At 46.1% G+C, this 20,945-nt stretch overlaps 1 protein-coding gene and 1 long non-coding RNA gene across 2 annotated transcripts in view; both read right to left on the bottom strand.

The window, feature by feature from the left end:
- The window catches only part of LOC125980734 (uncharacterized), a 124,051-nt gene that overhangs the window by 536 nt on the left and 102,570 nt on the right, over window positions 1–20,945 (bottom strand). The gene's annotated exons all lie outside the window — the stretch shown is intronic.
- On the bottom strand, window positions 26–2,729 carry LOC137840558 (general transcription factor II-I repeat domain-containing protein 2B-like). The gene has a single exon (XM_068651697.1). The coding sequence runs from the start codon at window positions 2,519–2,521 to the stop codon at window positions 1,355–1,357; it is 1,167 nt and encodes a 388-aa protein (XP_068507798.1). The 5' UTR covers window positions 2,522–2,729; the 3' UTR covers window positions 26–1,354.

Here is a 20,945-nt window from a genome sequence, read left to right as displayed (position 1 = left end):
CTTTTTATACCCTTTCTTAAGTTTAAGAGAAAAAACAGGGATCTGACAATTGGAGGGAACTCGTGAGCGTTAGTGTTGTGTTGTTAGTGCCGTTGTTTGCGCACGTGTCAAGTGCGAAAACCCCCCCAAAAACATTTTAATGTCACTCGATCGACCAGTAGTTGCTCGGCGATCAACCGGTTGATCGCGATCGACGTATTGGGCACACCTGCTCTAGTTGGAAAAAGCCAAGAAATGCTTATGTTAGGGTTGATAGATTATTTCGATTGTATGATTATGTTGGAATGTAGACTATAATGATTAACCAAACTTGTCCTGTTCTCACAACGCAGTAAAATAAAGTGCTTGCATCCTCTGCACTGGTTCACCAGCTGCAGAGGAAGCAATCAAAGTTGTTCTGTTTACATTAGATCGTAAAACACCCCTGCTCTGATCTCACCAGACGCCGAGGGTTCACCAAGCCTGTCACCCCCACCCTGCTTTCTCTCAATAAATATGCTCTTGCAAGAGACCAAAGGCAGATTGTGTTCGAACACCGCTGTATGCTACAGTCACGAATGTTTTCTCCACTTGCAAGTGCTAAAAGGGCATACTGTCTCCGGTGTGGTTCTTGCAAATAAATTAGCGTGAGCACCACCCTAATAGCTTACATCTCATTAATTAAGGTGCATAAGCATAAAATTATGATCACATATGAAATCAATAAAAGTATTCTACTCACAATCACATTTACACGTTAAAAAAAATCAATCATATCAAATCAAATAAATTTTTATTTGCCAAGTTTGAGCATGCCAAACAAGGAATTTGACTCCGGTACATCTCGTTCTCTGTAGAAAATTTAGGGTTAGGCTTATGAAAATGTGCAAAAATTGACAATTATTCTCAAACATCCCCTGATCTTAAACTCCCAGGAGGTCAAGGAAAAACTCAAAACTCCTACAATGGAAATGAGAAACCTTGAGAAGAGACCACAGATGGGAGGATCCCTCTTCCAGGATGACCAGGCTGCGGTGGATGCAGAGGGGACAATACACATTTCTTGATAGGTGGTCAACCAAGAAGTGATAAGAAATGTTTTTGCTATAATTTTATGAACAAGAATGAAGTGATAAGACAGTTTTTCAACTTAATGGGTTTATGTTCTGAAAAGTATTTTGTGTACTTTAAATCAACAAATGTTTCTTGGTATATTGTTTGAGTAGCCAAATTACATTTTAAGGGAGGGGTGGGCATTTATTTTTTCCATGGGGCCACATGAGAAACAGAAAATAAAAATAACCACAATACAATTAAAATCATGCACAACTCAACCATTTAAAACTTTTTACATTTTTAAGTTATTTTTTCTTGTTCAGTGAGAGAAATCTAGTCTCTGCTGGGCTTTAACGAGTGCATCAAAATCAGGTTGAATGTCTGAGGTGGAGATGCGAAGCACAGCTGACAGATGATCGTCAGTGAGAGATGATCTGTACCTGGATTTCATGAACTTCATCATTGAAAATGTTTGTTCACATATGTAGGTAGAGCCAAAGAGAACCAACATCTTCTGAGCATGTCTCTTCATGTTTGGAAAGTTCTCCTTGAGAGAAGAGTAGAAATCCAGCAGAGATCCTGATTTAAAGAGCTCTGCCAGTACTGCATCAGACTGCAGGTCAATGAGTTCCAGCTGAACATCACTGGGTGCATTATCCACACTGCAGGTAAAGGGAGAGGAAATCATGTGCATTTCATCCTCGATTGTTCTGAGATCTTCAAATCTCCTTGAAAACTCACAATGCAATGCTCCTAACATGAATGAGTACCTGCGGAAGTGATCGGCTGATGGTGTGACTTCTTTTAGGGTTTGCATGTGAGTGAGATTGTTGCTCTCCAGTTGGCTTGAAAGAAACAGCATTTTTTTCATGCAAGCCTTCACCAGGGTGTGCATTTCATGAACAAAAAGGCCCCTGCCTTGCAGTTTGGTATTCAGGTCATTCATCAGTGCGGTCACATCAACAGCTAATGCAAAATCTGCCATCCAGTCCTCATCTGAGAGCTCTGGGATGTCTTTGCCTTTCGTCTCACAAAACTCTCGAATCTCTGTTTTCAGGTCCCAAACTTTTTTTAGCACTTTGCCCAGGCTGAGCCATCTGACAGGTGTGTGGTAGCTGATGTCACTATGCTGAGACTCATGGTCCTCCAAAAGTGCGACAAACTGTCTGTGATTCAATGCCCGTGCCCTGATGAAGCTTACGATGTTAGTAACAACATCAATAACATGGTTCATTTTTAGCACTGACTTGCACAACATATGTTCGTGTATAATACAATGCAAAAATATTAATTCCTGATCTGTGTCGATTTCAGCCACTTTATCTTGCATACGTTTTAAAAGTCCCACATTTTTCCCTGTAAGATTTGGACAAGCGTCCGTTGTGACAACTGCCAGACTGTCCCATTTCAGTCCCAGTGTGTCCATGCACGCATTCACCTCCATGAAGAGATCGCTCCCTGTAGTTGTTCCTTTCATTGACCGCATTGCTGCCAGCTCCTCCGTAATCTTGAAGTCCGGCGTTATCCCGCAGACAAATACAAGTAACTGGGCTGTGTCACGGGCATCACAGCTTTCATCCAAAGCCAAGGAGAAAAAGTCAAAATTTGCCACTTCACGTTGCAGCGGAAGCTCCAGATTGCACGATATGTCCTCGACCCTTCTCGTCACGGTTCGCCTGGAGAGCGGGACTTTCTCAAATTCTTCGTTTTTTTTCAGGGCATATTAAAGCTGCAGAGTCCACCAAGCACTCTTTGATAAACTCCCCCTCCGAGAATAGCTTCAAGTCAAGTCAAGTCAAGTTTATTTGTATAGCCCTAAATCACAAACAGTCTCAAAGGGGTTCACATAGCCAAAATTGTTTATTATTCTCAAAGCATCCCCTGATCATAAGCTCCCAAAAGGGCAAGGAAAAACTCAAAAAACCCCTGCCAGGGGAAAATGAGAAACCTTGAGAATGGACCACAGATGGAAGGATCCCCCTTTCAGGATCACCAGGTTACTGGTTTTAGCGATTTTGTGAGCTATCACAAAGGTGGTCTTGGTTGCTGCATCCCTGGATGTGTGAAGCTTGGTAAAAAAAAAAAAGAAAAAACTTGCTGCTTTTGCAGTTTAGCTAGCAAAGCTTCCGATGTCCGCGCCCTTTCAGCATCAGTCACGTTCTTGTATTTCTCCCCGTGTTTCGTCTCGTAATGCCGACTCAAATTGTAGTCCTTAAACACGACGATCTGCTCCCCGCAAACTAAACATACGGCTTTACCTCTCACTTCAGTAAATAAATACTTAGTAGTCCAATTTTTTTGAAAACCCTGCATTCGGCATCTACCTTTCTTTTTTTAGCATGAGCAGACATTTCTGAGGGCTAAAGTCGTCTTAAAGGCCTAGAGACATCCCTTTTTTTTTTCAATTAGAACGGAATTTGATAGAATGTATAAAGTGAACACATTTGCCGCATTGTAAATTAAAAATGGACACCGATTACTAAGAATAAAGCTAAAATGAAATGCCAGTTTATCGATCGGGTCACGCACGAAGCCACACTGGCGCCATTACTGTGACGTCACAAGTTGTACATCTGGATGTCAACAAACCCAAACAACATGGCAAATGATAGCGACAGCTCCGTTTCTAGCGGCAATATTAGCATCATTTTTTCCGATTCAGAAACATCTTTTGACGCAGAATATGATGAATCTAGCAGTTCACTTGGGCTGAGCTGAGCACGTTTTCTGAATTTTGCCACTCTGGTTAGGTTGGCATAGTAAAAAGTGCTCTTGGGGGCTTTAGAGTGCCGAGTTGATCTCGGCACATGAAGAAATGACCACGCGTTTGGTTTAGGTTTTAGGCACATTTTTAATTTTATTGTTTAAATCGCATTTTTTCGACGAGCTGAGCACGTTTTCTGAATTGTGCCCCTCCCGTCACGCTTCGACAGATCAAAATTATGTTTCTCACTATCCCAGGGTGACAAGACAGAGCTCACAACGCACATACAAGTAAACAACACAGGAAAAATAAAACAAGAAGTCAACATCAATGAACAATAAGAGTGATTGCACGCTAGCCACTCCCGATGCACAGCAGAGTCCGGAAAGATGACAGTCAACCAGGCCACTGTGAACACGAGCACACAGCAGGCACACACTGTCCGGTTTGTGGATCCTATCAGGCGAACGCAACCCATCTTGTCGTCCCGCGAACGAACGTACGCCAGGAGAATGGAAGCCACGGCTGGGCGAGCTGGGTTGGCCGCAAGCCTGGCCCGACGTCTCCGCGCTGGCCCCTCTTCTCTTTTTGTTTACATTCACTGAAGCTAAACGCGTACAACTTGAGACGTCATGAGACGTCACTTCCGGCTGGCGGCTCGTTGCAGTCAAACTCGTCTTCGCGGCAAATTTAAATCATATTTTTCAGAGCAACAGCTTCCTTTTCGTTGTTTCGATCGTCAATTTATATTTATAAGCCCATAAGCTCACTAAAACCGATTTATACATATACCGGTGTCTCTGGGCCTTTAAGTCTTGCTAGTGACAACGATCAAATCACGCCAATCACGTTTTGCGTCATCATGTACGTAAATAAAAAACAACTTCAAAATAAAAGCAATGCAGCTTCAGTCCATGCATCAGGTAAAATAAGAAAATATGTTTAATTTGTAATTTCCAATTAACGTTACGCGGGCCGGAGTCAATCAAAGGGCCGTATGTGGCCTGTGGGCCGTACGATGCTCAGGTTTGTTTTAAGGTGTTCACTTCATGTTTGATGTTTTCTTAAAACAATTGACATGGCCACGGTTGCTTAGAATGCAAAGTGACCTAAAAGCCAGATGTTATTCTGTAGTTTGCCTAAAAGCTAAGGTCAGTCTCGGATCATTTGGGAATGTCTTGTATCAAAAGGCAATGTTGTTTCAAATGTTTTTTAAAGTATAGACAGAGGCAAGCATGATTAAATATAGAGACGAGAATGAACCAGAGAAGAAAATGTGGAAAGCAAAAACACTTGCATGGGGACGAATAAACATTGATGGTCAGCGTATTAACAATTGCTAAACAACACATCCCTACAACGTTGACAGCTAGCGCACGGTGGATGATCTAATTGAACAGCTAAAAGGTCAATGCCTTTAACAAGTTTGCAGAAAATGAGCACGTCCATATTAAGGTCGAACAATAAGTGCATGAGGCGAGAATGTTTAGAGGAGGTGACGCAGGTGATGGAGCCTGGAGACGAAACAGACAGAGGAGCCAGAAGAACAGCCAAAGCCAAAACAAGATGTGCAGTGGATCAAAGCCCCCCACTGACCCCCCGCACCCACAGCACCCACCCCGATGGAGGTGACTCACGTTGAGTCGGCCCCCCACCTCATCCCCAGCCCCCACAGCACCCACCCCGACGGAGGCGACTCACGTTGAGTGAGTCCCCACCTCATAAACTCAGCAAGACAATCACAAGTCAATCAAGTCGGCACCCACCTTCGTGAAGTCACCATGCAATTGTCGCCCCCACCCACATTATCATGCTATTGAACCATTGGCCCGCGTCGACCCGTGCAAAAGAATATAACCAGATCAAGTACGTTTTTCTGAGGTGGAACGCTTTGTTGTTGTAAACTATTGGCAGAAAAAGTCCAGCGCTGTTTTGTACTTGTATCCTGATAAAAGAGCTTTAAAATAAGAATTTGGATTGAACTCAAACAATCTGTGTAAGTCTGATTTTTGTCTTGGTGTCTTACTCCTCTCCTTCAATAAGAAGAAATAAAACGAACATGCAATTAGGAAAACTGGATAACAGGTGATTGGCTCAAGACCTTGATGTGGAGCGCAGGCAGCGCGCTTCCCAAACTGTGGGACAAATCCAACAACACTGTACAATGTCAAATAAACAAAAAATAATAATAATAAAATAATAGCTGGCCTCTCAGCTCCTTCAACATTTTTTTTTCGACGAAAAGAGCAGGCAGTGAATAAACTTCTTGCCCCCTGCGTCATTTGCTGATTCCTTAAAGTAAATCTAAGTAACTTTTCAACCTTTATGAATTTTCATAACTTCTGATACTTCAACTTACAACTAGTTGAATGACACCTCTGTCATGGCCCAAGGGGCTCTGTATTGCTTTCACCTGCCACACAAAAACAACTACAAATGTGCTGACTGCTTTACAGCATATGTCAATTCCCCCTTTCTCCATTTGTTGTAGACGGAAGTTAACATTGCCATCTTCTGTATTTAACAATAAAACATTGGCAAATTAAGAGACTGATTTAAAAAATCTGTACATGTTTTCATGGATTAATGAGAGAGCCCCCCACCCCTTCCCTCCCGAAAACATAAAATAAATACCAGCATCATCTGATCATTAATGTATCTTTAAACAAAGTTCACACTGCATTACATTGGCCTTTAGACTGAACAGATAAACAAATGAGCCTGTCTACTCCTAATTGGCTCTGGTACAGTTCATCTCCAGTCTAGTCATTTCAGACAGTGCTTCCACAGCCGATTACCATAAATTTAGCCCTGGCAATTATCATTAATGAGGGAGCCCTACATTTTTCTGCTGTTGTAATTAAACCAATGTGTTGCTAATTACCATAATATGAGTGGGAGGTTTTATGCTTGTTAGAATGGTCATTTCATTCAATTAGCACCATCATTAACAAGGTGTCTCTGTTGTAACCAGTAATGCGAGATGAGGCAGTGGCTCAGTGATTAGCTCAGAAAAAACATGACAAGGAGTATGCCACTGAGCCCAGGATTGTGTGTGAAGCACATTTATTTCACTTATTTCAGAAAGACAGTGTTATTGTGGGTATTCTGAAAGTTTGATATTAGTTTGAATTTATATTCCTGTACATAAAACATCTTTGTAATTGCCAATAGACATTCATGCAAACAAGAGACAGTTTTAGATTTCATTTTTGAATTTTAAAATAGGAATCTGAGATCACAAAGTAAGTAAAGGTGGGTTTATACAATATAAAATATCTTGACAAATGCATATTTTGGACAGAGGGGATTGCATTATGTGACGTGACGGTGGCGAGGCTCTCCGCACTTCAGTTGCTCCCCCCACCCTTGTTATCAGCTGGGAAGATTGTCATGTCTATGTTGTGGGCCCGTGTGTTTGTTTCTGTGTATGTTTGTCTTTGTGTATCAGTTCGTTATAAAGGATGGAATTGCGTTAAATTGGTGCACGAAAGCGGTGTGCTAGACAATGGTTTATCAGATTTGCATTGTTAAATGTAAAAAAAAATAGAAATGATAGAATAAACTGAGGGTTGTGGTCACAAACTCGTCCAACGAGGAGAGTGCCCAGCCCTCATAAAAATGTGAGAGTAAGAGAGAACATACATTGTAGAATTGGATAAAATTAAATTATTGATTGGTTATGACATAAGACTATACAAGGACACATGTAAGGACAAGTCAAAGATTTGAATCACTTAGAGTTAAAAACAACATTGCAAGGGGGGCACTTTTTATCAACAGAACACCAAGTAAAGTATTAAGTAGTGGGCATTCGTGATTGGGATTGAATTAAGGATAAAATTAGGTCAATGATTAGAAATCAATGGTGCTCTACACAAAAAGGCTTAAATTTTAATGGGGAAATATTTGGAGTACTGTGTTGGTCTACATAGGTCATGGGCCTAGTTTATTTGGTTTTGATTGTGGTTTGGGTTTATTTTGTTTATTGTTAAGGTGTTCCTTGTTATTCTCTTATCCCCTGCATTGCAAATGTCTTCTTGATGCAGATAGGTTAACAGGCTGGGACTTTAGTGAGGAGATAATTTGTCGATTGATGGGGGTTAGTAATTGTCCAAATTCTAGTCACATGTTTTGAGGGACCACAGCAACAACATTATATTAAATTTGCAGGCCATTATTTAGTATGATATGACGGTGTCTAGCTAAGTAGACTGTTCTAAAAAAAAAAATGTGAGAGTGAAGGAGGAGGTTTGATTTGTAATCTGACATTTGGGTCCCATTTTTGAAGAGCATAGATTGTTTTTGTTTGTTTATTTTTAAAGATATGTTTAACAGTTTATCTCGGTGCAGTAAGGATATAGCAATTTTGCAAGACTTAAAATTAAAAAGCAAAATTACATTCTCATTTTCCCAGATGTGAGGGAAATTGAAAGATAAGGAAGACAAAGAAAAGATAAGAAAGAACTTGCTGTTGCACAGACAGGAAGATGATGACACAGTGTCAGCACGAGCTCGCTTAAAAACCGCAGCTGAGAATGTGATGAGTGAAGATGAGAAAAATGATCAAATTACAAAGACAGATGTTGTGGCACGGCAAAGCGAACCATCCTTTCCGTCTTTGTACCCCAAATTAAACGACTCATTGCTTCCTATAATTTGAGAGGTGATGAAGTACAACAGGTTTTCATGGCATCCTTAACCAAACTTTGGGCAAGCGTTGAAGGCACCTGGAGTCCTTTTGAGCTCCAGGGCCGTCCATTGGAATATAACGGGGTGCCATTACAAATACAAATTGACCAACTATTGCAGGATAAAAATAAAATTTCAACGTAGAGCAAATTACACAGACATTGGCCGGACTAAACAAAAACAAGATAAGTTGTTTGAAGACTTTAGACACAGACCAGAAAGAGTGTTCAACTGATGTCTATGATCAACAACTCAAAAATGCTCTACATGCAAATTTGCGACCAGTATTATTCGACAACGAATAAATTCGACATTTTTTTTTCCCTATAAAATGGTGCCGTTTGGGTTTGAAGTACATAGTCACTTCAAAGGAGGAAAAACATGATTTAAGATACGCGATTGATCAATGAGAAGGCTATCCCTTGTGCCAGGGGCGTCAAACTCATTTGTTCGCGGGCCGCGGTTTAGTCATGGCTTCTTTTGGAGGGCGGGTATGACTGTCATACCCGAGTAGATGTGTGAGCGCCTCATATTGTGGGGGCTGCGGAACAAGCTGACGAGTACCTCGCTTTCAAATCAGACAAGTAAAAACTGGTCTAATATTTAAAATTTAACATATTACTAAAAGTGAAGATAATTTGCGATTCGAGTGATGGCACATGTATATGAAGCACAATTTGACACCTGTGCCTTATACAAAGGTAAAGTTGGATTGGAATTTGATGAAACGGATATGGACATCCACATATTCCATTAGAGTTTAAATTGCTTGCAATGTAATTGCGATTTAATTAACACCTGTGTGATTGATTGATTGATTGATTGATTGATTGATTGATTGATTGAGTGAGTGAGTGAGTGAGTGAGTGAGTGAGTGAGTGAGTGAGTGAGTGAGTGAGTGAGTGAGTGAGTGAGTGAGTGAGTGACTTTTCTGTCGCCTGCACGTCATCTTTCCTGCATGGCTACGTTGCTGTCTCAGCTGCATCTGACCGTTGAAAGATGCACGACACTCATTCCTGCCACTCTCATTCCCCTTCCTGACGACGGCTAATTCCATGATTGTGTCGATGCTGCCCAACAAATTGCAAAGGCTCGGCCTGATTTGGAAGATACGCCTCTGCCAGATGGTCATGTGGTTTTTGTTGATGGGTCTTCTAAGAAAAATGAATCTGGTGTGACCCTTACTGGGTATGCCATTGTTACTGCCGACGTGGTTTTGGAGGCTGCTAAACTGCCATCCAATATGTCTGCACAGGCCGCTGAGCTCATTGCTTTGACTGGGGCTTGCAAATTGTTTGCAAACAAATCCGTCACTATCTGGACTGATAGTCAGTATGCTTTTGCTACAGTGCACGTGTTTGCTCAGCAGTGGAGCAACCGTGGCATGATAACTTCTGCAAGGAAGCCCGTCACCCATTCCACATTACTGACTCAACTTTTGGACGCTGTCCAGCTGCCTTTGAAGATAGCGGTTTGCAAGTGTGCTGCTCACACTGCGAGCTCTGATCCTGTTTCTCTCGGTGATGCTTTTGCTGACAAATCCGCTAAGGCGGCTGCAGAGGGCCTACTCCATGTCCTCTCGTCTCTCACAGCTCATGATTCGATGTCACACATCTCCCCTGATGTGTTGCTTGACATGCAGTCTCAGAGCCCCTCCCAGGAACGGCTCTCTTGGGAAAAACGGGGTGCAACTATAAACACTGTTGGTCTTTTTGTGTGACCTTTGGGCAAACCTGTCTTGCCTCGTGACTTGTTCAAGTGGGCTGCTATTTCGAGTCATGGGGTCACCCATGTCTCGACGGGGGGTATGGTGAAACAAGTTGAAGCTATTTATACAACATACGGCTTTGCAGCTTTTTCACAACAATTTTGCAGAGCGTGTTTGATCTGTGCTAAACATAACCCACAAGGCAATTTAGGACCTCAGAGAGGGAAATTCCCGACTCCGTTGTATCCGTTTCAGACAATACATATGGATTATATCCAATTACATAAATGTGAAGGGAAAGAATATTGTTTGGTCATAATAGACGCATTTTCTAAATGGGTAGAAACATTTCCTACCAAACATGCTGATGCACTCACGGTGGCAAAGGCCTTATGCAAAGACATCATTCCAAGATACGGTATTCCAGGAAAAATTTACAGCGACAATGGTCCACATTTTGTAAATCAGCATAACATTGGGAGAATGTTCCACATAAATCTAAAGAACCATTGTTCCTATCGTCCACAATCAGTTGTTGAGAGATCTAACGCGACTATAAAAAACAGATTAAAGAAATGTATGGAAGAAACCAAACGACCATGGACTCAGTGCTTAGACCTGGTCAAAATGTACATAAATATTACAAGTACAACAGGGCTAACTCCCTATGAAACTATGTTTGGAAGACCTTACAGGCTTCCTCAGTTCAAGAACACATGGGAGATCCCCGAGAAAGCCACGTTAGCTGATTACATGAGAAAAATTTTGGAACGTCAAAAGAATCTAACCAATAACACTGATGGTGAACCCATTTCTCCGCAGGAAGACCCCAAAGTGGTACTGGGGGACTGGGTTTTGATCAAGAGTATCAAGAGGAAGAATTGGCATTCACCCAAGTGGGAAGGTCCCTTTTTGGTACTACTGACGACACCTAATGCTTTGAAAATAGTCGAACGCAACACGTGGATTCATTTATCTCATTGTAAAAAGGTGATCTCTGCAGACCCAACCTAACTACGGAAGGTGAGCAAAGTCTGGTAATAGTGCCTGATCCTGGTGCCAAGATCCAGGGTTGACACGAAAGCTAGCAGAAGCCAATTTCCAAGACACCAACCCGAAGCTCAGGGTGTTGACTCTGAGGAGATCCAAAACATGAGCATTAGAGAGTCATTTGGTGAGTGCTTTAATCGGGCTGTAGCCTGCGCAAAGTCTACCATGTGCTTTTGGTTGCTTTTGCTGGTTTGTGTTACCATTATATTTTTTTCGGGGGTTATTTTATTTGTATGGATAGAGTACCATGAGCCTCGAACATTCTTCTCTCAGGCAGCTACCAACGCTAATTCTAATCGATATGGCTCATGGGGAAAAAATTGCTAGACATAAGCGCGACACTAAATCCCCTTTTGATCAGGTTGTTTGTATTCCAGGAACCGTCTGCGTTCCAACTTGCGTACCATGGCTTTTGTCTTGGACTTACAATAAACTATTAATGTTTACTGTGGCTCCTAATACATCTTCTTCTATTATTTTACCTATGGAAAGTTTGAAAGGTTTCGAAATGGTCACCCCGCTCTCTGGTTCCAGTGAAGAGGCTGTGTTCTTTGCTAAACGAGTGACTTTGAAAAATCAGGGCAAAAGCCTCCTTTTGACTCTTACACTCCCTGATGGTCAAATTCATCCTCCAAATGCCGCCTTGTTTAACACTTCTTGTTGGGGTTTTCAACTGTGAGCTTGGTCCTCTGGAATCGATCCTCACTTTCCTATTGCTATTTGCATTAATAAAACAATGTCGGTCGCAGACCGTCCCGTTACAAATAATTACACCCTGTCAGCAGGAGCAAAAATCACAAGTATGCTCCTCACTGATGTAGACAGCTATTTTGTAGCCTCCACAGGAATAAGCGGTCAAACCAACAACTGGCTTCTTATGGCTGAGCAAGCCGCAAAGATGGCTAACACCAGTTGCATTGCATGCATGGGTCCAAGACCTCTTTTGAAATTCATACCTGTCAATATAGTTCCTAAGTGTGCTGTTGCTTTAATGTTAAACTCATTCATTTCACCCACTCATGATTGTTTTAAATGGGATAAGGTTTACCCTGTTGCCTCTATGACAAAAGCTAAACCCCTTTTTTCGTCTGATGTAGCTAAGGGTAATTTTACATGCATTAGATTACCTGGTACCGGTGAGAAGCTCGGCGCCCTACCTACTCCATGGTGTGGGTCCATGGCCAATGTCACTGCCCCTTTTTTGCCCATTGCTCGTAGTGATATTTGGTTTTGGTGTAATAGTAACACACTTTATGATAGGTTGCCTTTCAACAGCTCTGGAATTTGCGCTTTGGTAACCCTATTGCTACCTGTTCATTTGATACCGATGTCCTCTTATGATCTAACATCTTTTGCTAAGTCCGTAGTGCCCGTATTCTGGCCGAGAACGAAACGAAACGCCGAATGGCGGGGCACAGCTAATCCAACCTACATCGACGCCATTGGTGTTCCTAGAGGAGTACCGGATGAGTACAAGCTGGTGAATCAGATAGCAGCTGGTTTTGAATCCGCCCTGTGTTGGTGGTGTACTATTAACAAAAATGTTGACAGGATTAACTACGTCCATTACAACGTGCAGAGGCTTGGTAACTGGTCCGAGGCGGGTTTCAAGGCGGTCCACTCCCAACTGGCCGCTACTTCCCTCATGGCTTTCCAGAATCGAATAGCCCTTGACATGCTACTCTCAAAGGAGGGCGGTGTCTGCGCCATGTTCGGTGAGCAACGTTGCACGTTTATTCCGAATAATACTGCAGCCGGCGGAAGCCTGTCCCAGGCCCTTGAGGGCCTGCGGACCTTGAACGGGAAGATGAAGGAACACAGTGGGGTGAACACAGAGGTTTGGACCGACTGGTTGAACGTGTTCGGAAAGTACCGCACCCTGGTCTCCCCTGCCCTGGTCTCCATTGCGGTTTTCTCTGCCATTTTGACCTTGTGTGGATGTTGTTGCGTCCCTTGTCTCCGATCCCTAATTAACAGGCTAATTACAACTGCTATCTCTCCACCAGCTGAGACTTTCCCGTTGCTCCAAAGGGATGACCTTTCGATTGACGGGGGTTCCTTCTCTAGTGACGACCCCGTCGGCGATTCTATTGTGGTAAACCTGTCCGGTTTGTTTCCTGAACCTGGCTTTGCCGATTATGACTCAGTTTCCTCCCGGGTGTAAGTTAGTTCTTGCGAAATGTGATCCCTTGGCTGAAAATCTTTTTGAAGTGGCCATATGGGTGATGTGTTGGTCTCCGGGAACTTATGATAAACAGGGGGGAATTGTTAGATAAATTGTATATATATATATGTTATCATGCGTTCCCTAATGAGTACTTATTAATAAAATTATTGCACAGAATGCTTGCTGTTGTCATGCGGTCGCGTTTATTTTTCCGGGTTTCTGTCTCGTCGATGTCGTAATTTTACTTCCGGTTTTATTTTGTCGTCCCTTCCGTTTCAGTTTGTGTTTCCTTCCTCGGTGTTGGTTGTCTTGTCTTCCCTGATTCCGATTGTGTGCACCTGTGTAATTGACAATAATGGTCAGCACCTGTATCCACGCCCTTTTGTGTGTATTTAGTCCGTGTCTTCCCCTTTTCCTGTGCCAGTGTGTCTTGCCTCGTCCCGACCACCAGCGATCCCTTGATGTCCGAACTCTCTGTAAGAACCCTCCTTTTTGTCTCGCCACCGAGCGACGCTTTTGTTTGTGCCTTGGTCTCCATCGCCTTTTTGTCTCGCCCCAGTGCGACTCCTTTAGTTGGTACTTTTTGCTACGCGTTTTCCCTCGTAAGAGGCGTTTTGATTTGTACTTTTAGCCTTTTGACTCGCCTCAGTGCGACACCTTTTGTTTGTACTTTTTGCCACGTGTTTTTCCTCGCAAGAGGCGTTTTACTTTGTACTTTTGATCAGTGTGCTTGCTGGAATAAATCCAAGATAGAAACGACTCTGCATCCGAGTCCTTCGCCTTGTCCCCTGCCTGACAGCTGTTTCGCCTTGCAGACGTCCACCAGACCACAACAAGTCATACGATGCTGTCTGGAGCTTCCTGACCTTCTACATCTCTGGGAATCCAAGAAAGCTGTTGATAGCTCAAACTATTTTGTTGATGTCTGCAAATGGCATTTTGTCCTTGCACTCTTTTCTCATGGTGTCTTGTCTGTGACTTCTTATTTCACATAGCATTTTGTCCTTGCACCCTTTTCGATTCTCATGACATCTTGTCTACGACTTCTTTTGTTTATAGAATCTCGTTTCTTTTCTCATGAGACAAAGCCCACGCTTCCCCCCACCTCAGGGGCTAGTCTCACATTGTGGGTAGGGCATTCCTAAATAAAAAGAGCGAGGAGTGTTAACGGACCTTTAGTGTATTTCGGGACTGCTGTAAGTCTGAATGCACTCCTCGCGAGAAAAGACTCAACATTCTGCCTCACTGGTTTTGTCTGCTGATCCTTTTTCTGATTTTTAACCTAACAATAGCATTATAATGTGTGAGATTAAAATGATCTATTTTACTTCAATTATCAATGACACAATTTACCCCCTGGCGGCTCGGTGGAGCACTGGGTAGCACGTCCGCCTCACAGTTAGGAGGGTGCGGGTTCGATTCCACCTCCGGCCCTCCCTGTGTGGAGTTTGCATGTTCTCCCCGGGCCCGCGTGGGTTTTCTCCGGGCACTCCGGTTTCCTCCCACATTCCAAAAACATGCAACCAGTTCAGGGTGTCCCCCGCCTACTGCCCGATGACGGCTGGGATAGGCTCCAGCATGCCCGCGACCCCCGTGGGGACTAAGCGGTTCAGAAAATGGATGGATGGACAATTTACCCCAGTGTATTTTCTCTAATGGCACAACTTACCTCATACCTGGGGCAAGTTGTGCCACAAAACCACTTTTTTTTCTAAAGCTGTATTTCTCAAACAGTTTGTTTAAGATCCAAAGTAATTGTTCCCAGGGATGCACAATATCCTAAACTATATGTAGATATCTTAGTTGGAGGCATTACTGTTATCCCCTTGCTTTAAGGGCACTTTAAGTAAAAATTGGCACTACTTACCCCACTCTCCCCTATTATCTGTTTCCACAACCTTGTAAAACAAAGAGTGAAGACCCTCTGCGCTGATTAACCAGTTTGCAGAGGTGACCCCCGAAACCTGTTCACTCTCACCCCCACCCTGTTTTCTCTCAATAAATACTCCGTTGTAAGAGGCGTAAGTCAGACTGCTTTCAAGCACCTCTGTACCACACAGTGCTGATGGCTCTCTCAGCTTGCAAGCGTAAAATGGGCAAACTGTCTCACGTGTGGTTCTTGCATAAAAGGTAGAGTGGGCAAAACTCTATCATTTTGAAGCCTTGACCCGGACCCCAATACTCGACCCCTGACGGATGGAGGACGACTGCAAACTGTCGACAAGCCAGAGTTGATAGAACCTGGTAAGGAAAGTCCTGGGAAGTGAATTATTCACTGGGCCAGCGTCTTAAAAGTTCTGCCTTCATCTGACAACAGCGGATTGATGGGATCCGGAAGTGATACGAACCAAGAGACAAGTACAATATTTTATGCACTATAAGGCACACTGGATTATAAGGCACACCTTCATTTATTTTTTTATTTTAGAAATTCTTTCAAATACAGGGCGCACCAGATTAAAAGGCGCATAGAATAGAAGCGACTGCTTCAAGCTGGGGCTGACTAGGGTGTCAGGCAGGGGACAAGACGGAGGACTCGGATGCAGAGTCGTTTCTTTCTGGGATTTATTCCAGCAAGCACACTGAGCAAAAGTACAAATCAAATCGCCTCTTGCGAGGGAAAACACGTGGCAAAAAGTACAAACAAAAGGTGTCGCACTGAGGCGAGTCAAAAGGCTAAAAGTACAAATCAAAACGCCTCTTACGAGGGAAAACACGTAGCAAAAAGTACCAACTAAAGGAGTCGCACTGGGGCGAGACAAAAAGGCGATGGAGACCAAGGCACAAACAAAAGCGTCGCTCGGTGGCGAGACAAAAAGGAGGGTTCTTACAGAGAGTTCGGACATCAAGGGATCGCTGGTGGTCGGGACGAGGCAAGACACACTGGCACAAGACAAGGGGAAGACACGGACTAAATACACACAAAAGGGCGGGGACACAGGTGATGACAATTAGTGTCGATTACGCAGGTGCACACAATCGGGATCAGGGAAGACAAGACAACCAAACACCGAGGAAGGAAACACGAACTGAAACGGAAGGGATGACAAAATAAAACCGGAAGTAAAGTTACGACAATTGACGAGACAAAAAACCGAAAAAATAAACGCGACCGCATGACAGAACCCCCCCCCTAGGGCCGGATCCCAGACGGCCCAGGAGCCCCAGGGTGAGCCGCATAAAAGTCATCAAACAGTCCCGGGTCCAAAATATAACTAGGCGGCACCCATTGCCGCTCCTCCGGCCCATAACCCTCCCAGTCCACCAGGTACTGCCAGCCCCGGCCTCTTCTGCGCACATCCAATAGTTGTTTTACGGTGTAGACCGTCCCACCTCCCACAGTCCGTGGAGGCGGAGGGGGCGCAGGATCCGGCACCAATGGACTGTCCACCACCGGCTTGACCTTCCCGACGTGAAAGGTGGGGTGGACTGCAAGGGACCTGGGCAAGCGGAGACGCACCGCGGCCGGGTGCACGACCTTGGCGATGGGGAACGGACCCACGAAGCGAGGCGCCAGTTTCCTGGAGTCCCCCCGGTGGGGAAGATCCTTGGCGGACAGCCAGACACGTTGCCCTCGCTGGTACACGGGCGCCGGACGTCTCCTCCGGTCCGCCATCCGCTTGACCCGGTCCCCCTGTCGGACCAGCGTGGCCCGAGCCGCCGCCCAGACGCGATGACAGCGGCGCACCAAGGCGTGGGCCGAAGTCACCGTCACCTCCGGCTCACTGTCAGGGAAGACTGGGGGCTGGTAGCCATACACACATTTGAACGGGGACATACCTGTGGCCGTGGTGGGCAGGGAGTTGTGGGCATACTCCACCCAGGAGAGGTTCTTGCTCCATGAGGCGGGGTTCTGGGAGACCAGGCAGCGGAGACTTGTCTCCAACTGCTGGTTGACCCGTTCCGTCTGCCCGTTCGCCTCCGGATGATAACCTGATGTGAGACTCACGGTTGCCCCTATGAGCCTGCAAAACTCCCTCCAAAACCTGGATACGAATTGGGGCCCCCTATCGGAGACAATGTCTTTCGGGAACCCATGAACCCGGAATATGTGGTCCATCATTACTATGGCTGTTCGTCTAGCGGACGGGAGCTTGGGCAAGGCGATAAAGTGAGCCATCTTTCAGAATCTGTCTACTACTGTGAGTATGGTGGTCCGCCCATGCGAGACCGGAAGTCCGGTGACGAAATCCATGGATATCTCTGCCCATGGACGCGAAGGAATGGGTAGGGGATGCAGCAACCCCATACGGGCGCCGTGGGAGTTCTTGTTCCGGGCGCAGACGGGACAGGCTGCCACGTATTCTTTGATGTCAGCCCTCATGGAGGGCCACCAGAATCGCTGCTGGATGACAAACAGGGTTCTGCGCATGCCTGGATGACAAGAGAGTCTGGAGGTGTGAGCCCAATGGATGACTTGGGATCGGAATTGATCTGGGACAAAAAGTCTGTTTTCCGGGCAGCCACTAGGGGGTGGCTTGTTTCCATTGGCCCGCTGTACCCGGCCTTCGATTGGCCAGGTCACTGCTCTCACCAGGCAATGAGGAGGCAGGATGGATTCGGGTTTCTTGAGTTCTGGATCTGAGTTGTAAACACGGGAGAGGGCGTCAGGCTTGGTGTTTTTGGATCCCGGTCTGTAAGATAGAGAAAAGTTAAAGCGATTGAAAAAAAGTGACCAGCGGGTTTGGCGGGAATTCAATCTTTTCGCTGACTTGATGTATTCAAGATTTTTATGGTCTGTCCAAACCAAAAAGGGCTGCTGAGCACCCTCCAGCCAATGTCTCCATTCTTCCAGTGCCAGTTTAACTGCCAACAGTTCGCGATCCCCCACATCATAATTTTGTTCGGCGGGCGTCAGCCGTCGAGACAGGAACGCGCACGGGTGTAGTTTGTTGTCGCTCTTGGCTCTCTGTGATAGGATGGCCCCGACTCCTTGATTGGAGGCGTCCACCTCCACCACAAACTGTCGCGACGAATCAGGAAGCGTGAGGATGGGAGCGGTGCTGAAACGGTTCTTTAGCTCCTGGAAGGCCGCCTCCGCCTCTGCTGACCAGCGGAAGGGGACCTTAGGAGACGTGAGTGCGTGCAAGGGAGCCGCCGTGGCACTGAAACCCTTGATGAACCGCCGATAAAAATTGGCAAAGCCCAGGAATTGCTGCACCTTTCTGCGTGAGTCGGGGGTAGGCCATTCCTTAACCGCGCTGACTTTCGCCGGGTCCATCTCAACCTTGCCCGGGGCCACGATGAAGCCGAGAAAAGATACGGTGTCCCTGTGGAATTCACTTTTCTCGGCCTTTACGTATAGTTTGTGTGCAAGAAGACGTTGCAGCACCGTCTCGACGTGAATCCTATGGGTCCTCAGATCTGGGGAATAAATCAAAATATCGTCCAAATATACATATACAAAACGGTCCAAACAGTCTCTCAAAACATCATTGATCATGGCCTGAAACACAGCGGGAGCATTGGTGAGACCAAATGGCATGACTAAGTATTCGAAGTGTCCTCGATGGGTGTTGAACCCGGTCTTCCATTCGTCCCCTTCTCGGATGCGCACTAGATGGTATGCGTTGCGCAAATCTAACTTTGTAAACACCCGGGCTTGCTGTAGTTGGTCGAACACGGTCGACATCAGTGGGAGCGGATACCGGTTCTTGATTGTGATCTGATTGAGAGGACTATAATCAATACAGGGGCGTAGGGTGCCGTCCTTTTTGTCCACGAAAAAGAACCCCGCCCCTGCAGGCGACGATGATGGTCGAATCAGTCCTGCTTGCAGGGAGGAGTCTATATATTCGTTCATGGCTTGCTTTTCAGGGCCCGAAAGAGAATAAAGCCTCCCCTTAGGTATAGTTGAACCCGGCAAGAGTTCAATGGCGCAATCATACGGACGGTGGGGAGGTAGGGAGGTAGCCTTGGCCTTGCTGAATACCTCGGCCCATGGGTGGTAACACGCAGGGACCCCGGTTAAGTCGGGGGTTTGCGCGTCTCGAGCAGGAGGCACAGCGCGCGGGTTAGACCTGACACAGGAATCATGACAGTCGGGACCCCATCCCGTTATTTCCCCTGATCCCCAGTCTATGACGGGGTTGTGGCGTTGAAGCCATGGATACCCGAGAATGAGAGGGTTCATTGGAGAGGTCACGACATGTAGCCTTATATTCTCCTGGTGGGGACCTATCGACAACGAGACTGGTTCTGTTATGTGAGTTATTTCAAAAAGTGCCTGTCCATTGAGTGCCTTAGCTTTCACGGGGGTGTTCATCAGCTCAGTCTTTACCCCCCACCGGCGAGCAAATGCCCAGTCTATCAGGCTTTCATCTGCTCCTGAGTCTATTAGTACTTCGAGTTCTATTTCTCTTCCCAAGTGTGTAATCCTGCCCTTGGGAAGCACTCGCTCCGGGGACGGAGCCGCAGAGAAGGCGCTCACCTTCAGGGTCCTCCTTACTGGACAGGAGAGAAGGAGGTGTCCGAGCTCACCGCAGTAGTAGCATCTTCCCTCTCGGCGTCGCCGTAACTTCTCCTCCTCGGTCAACTTAGCTCTGCCCAACTGCCTCGGTTCTGGCTCCTGGCGCTGCCGATCCCCGTCCAGCCTGGAGTGGTGAACGTCAGGGCCGGCTACTGGGACGAAGGCGGGGGTGGTCCTGCTTCGGTGCTTCCTCCACTCTTGCAGCCGGTTGCCAGTGCGGATAGCCAGAGCGATGAGGGCGTCGAGGTCGGTGGGAAGGTCTAAGGGGATTAGCTGATCCTGTATGGACCCAGAGAGGCCCCGGAGGAAGACGTCATATAGTGCCGTCGCGTTCCAACCGCACTCCGCGGCCAGCGTGCGGAACCGGATGGCGTAGTCCCCGACGGTGTCTTGTCCCTGGACTATCTGACAGAGTTGGCGAGCCTTTTCTCGGTCAGCGGAGATTGGATCGAACACCGTTCGCAGAGCCTTGATGAAAGCGGGGAGAGAGTGACAGGAGACGGAATCCCTGGCCCATTCCGCGGTGGCCCACGTGCGGGCCCTTCCCGTCAGGTATGAAACCATGTAGGCCACCTTGGAGCGCTCGGTGGGGAAATCTGCTGGGGCCCTCTCAAAATGCATCCCGCATTCTGTAATAAATGCCCGGCTAAGGCCGGGTTCACCGGAGTAGCGCTCTGGAGGAGCCAGTCTGGCACCGTCGGTCATGGGAGCTATGGCAAGGGGAGTAACTGAGGAAGCAGCGGGTGTACTGGAAGTCGCTGCTGGTCCCGCGTTCAAGAGCGAGAGCACGTCCTGCATTTGCTGACCCAGCTGTGCTACTTGGGTGGCGACCGCTCCTCTGAATTCTTCTTGGCACTTAGCGATTCCTCGGATTTCTTTCCCCAAGTCGCCCACTTGCTTCTGGTGCTGGGCGAGCTGTGAGGCATGGGAACGCACTGCGGCGCACAGGTGCTCCGACTCTGCCGAGTCCATGACTGGCCAGTGTGTACTGTCAGGCAGGGGACAAGACGGAGGACTCGGATGCAGAGTCGTTTCTTTCTGGGATTTATTCCAGCAAGCACACTGAGCAAAAGTACAAATCAAATCGCCTCTTGCGAGGGAAAACACGTGGCAAAAAGTA

This window comes from Syngnathus scovelli, chromosome 1 (assembly GCF_024217435.2).
Source record: "Syngnathus scovelli strain Florida chromosome 1, RoL_Ssco_1.2, whole genome shotgun sequence".
In the NCBI taxonomy this organism is placed as follows: Eukaryota; Metazoa; Chordata; class Actinopteri; order Syngnathiformes; family Syngnathidae; genus Syngnathus; species Syngnathus scovelli.
This window is presented reverse-complemented; position numbering and strand designations above follow the sequence as displayed.

Excerpts from the sequence above, each read along its gene's own strand:
- LOC137840558 (XM_068651697.1), bottom strand. The coding sequence starts at position 2,521 with ATGCGGTCAATGAAAGGAACAACTACAGGGAGCGATCTCTTCATGGAG.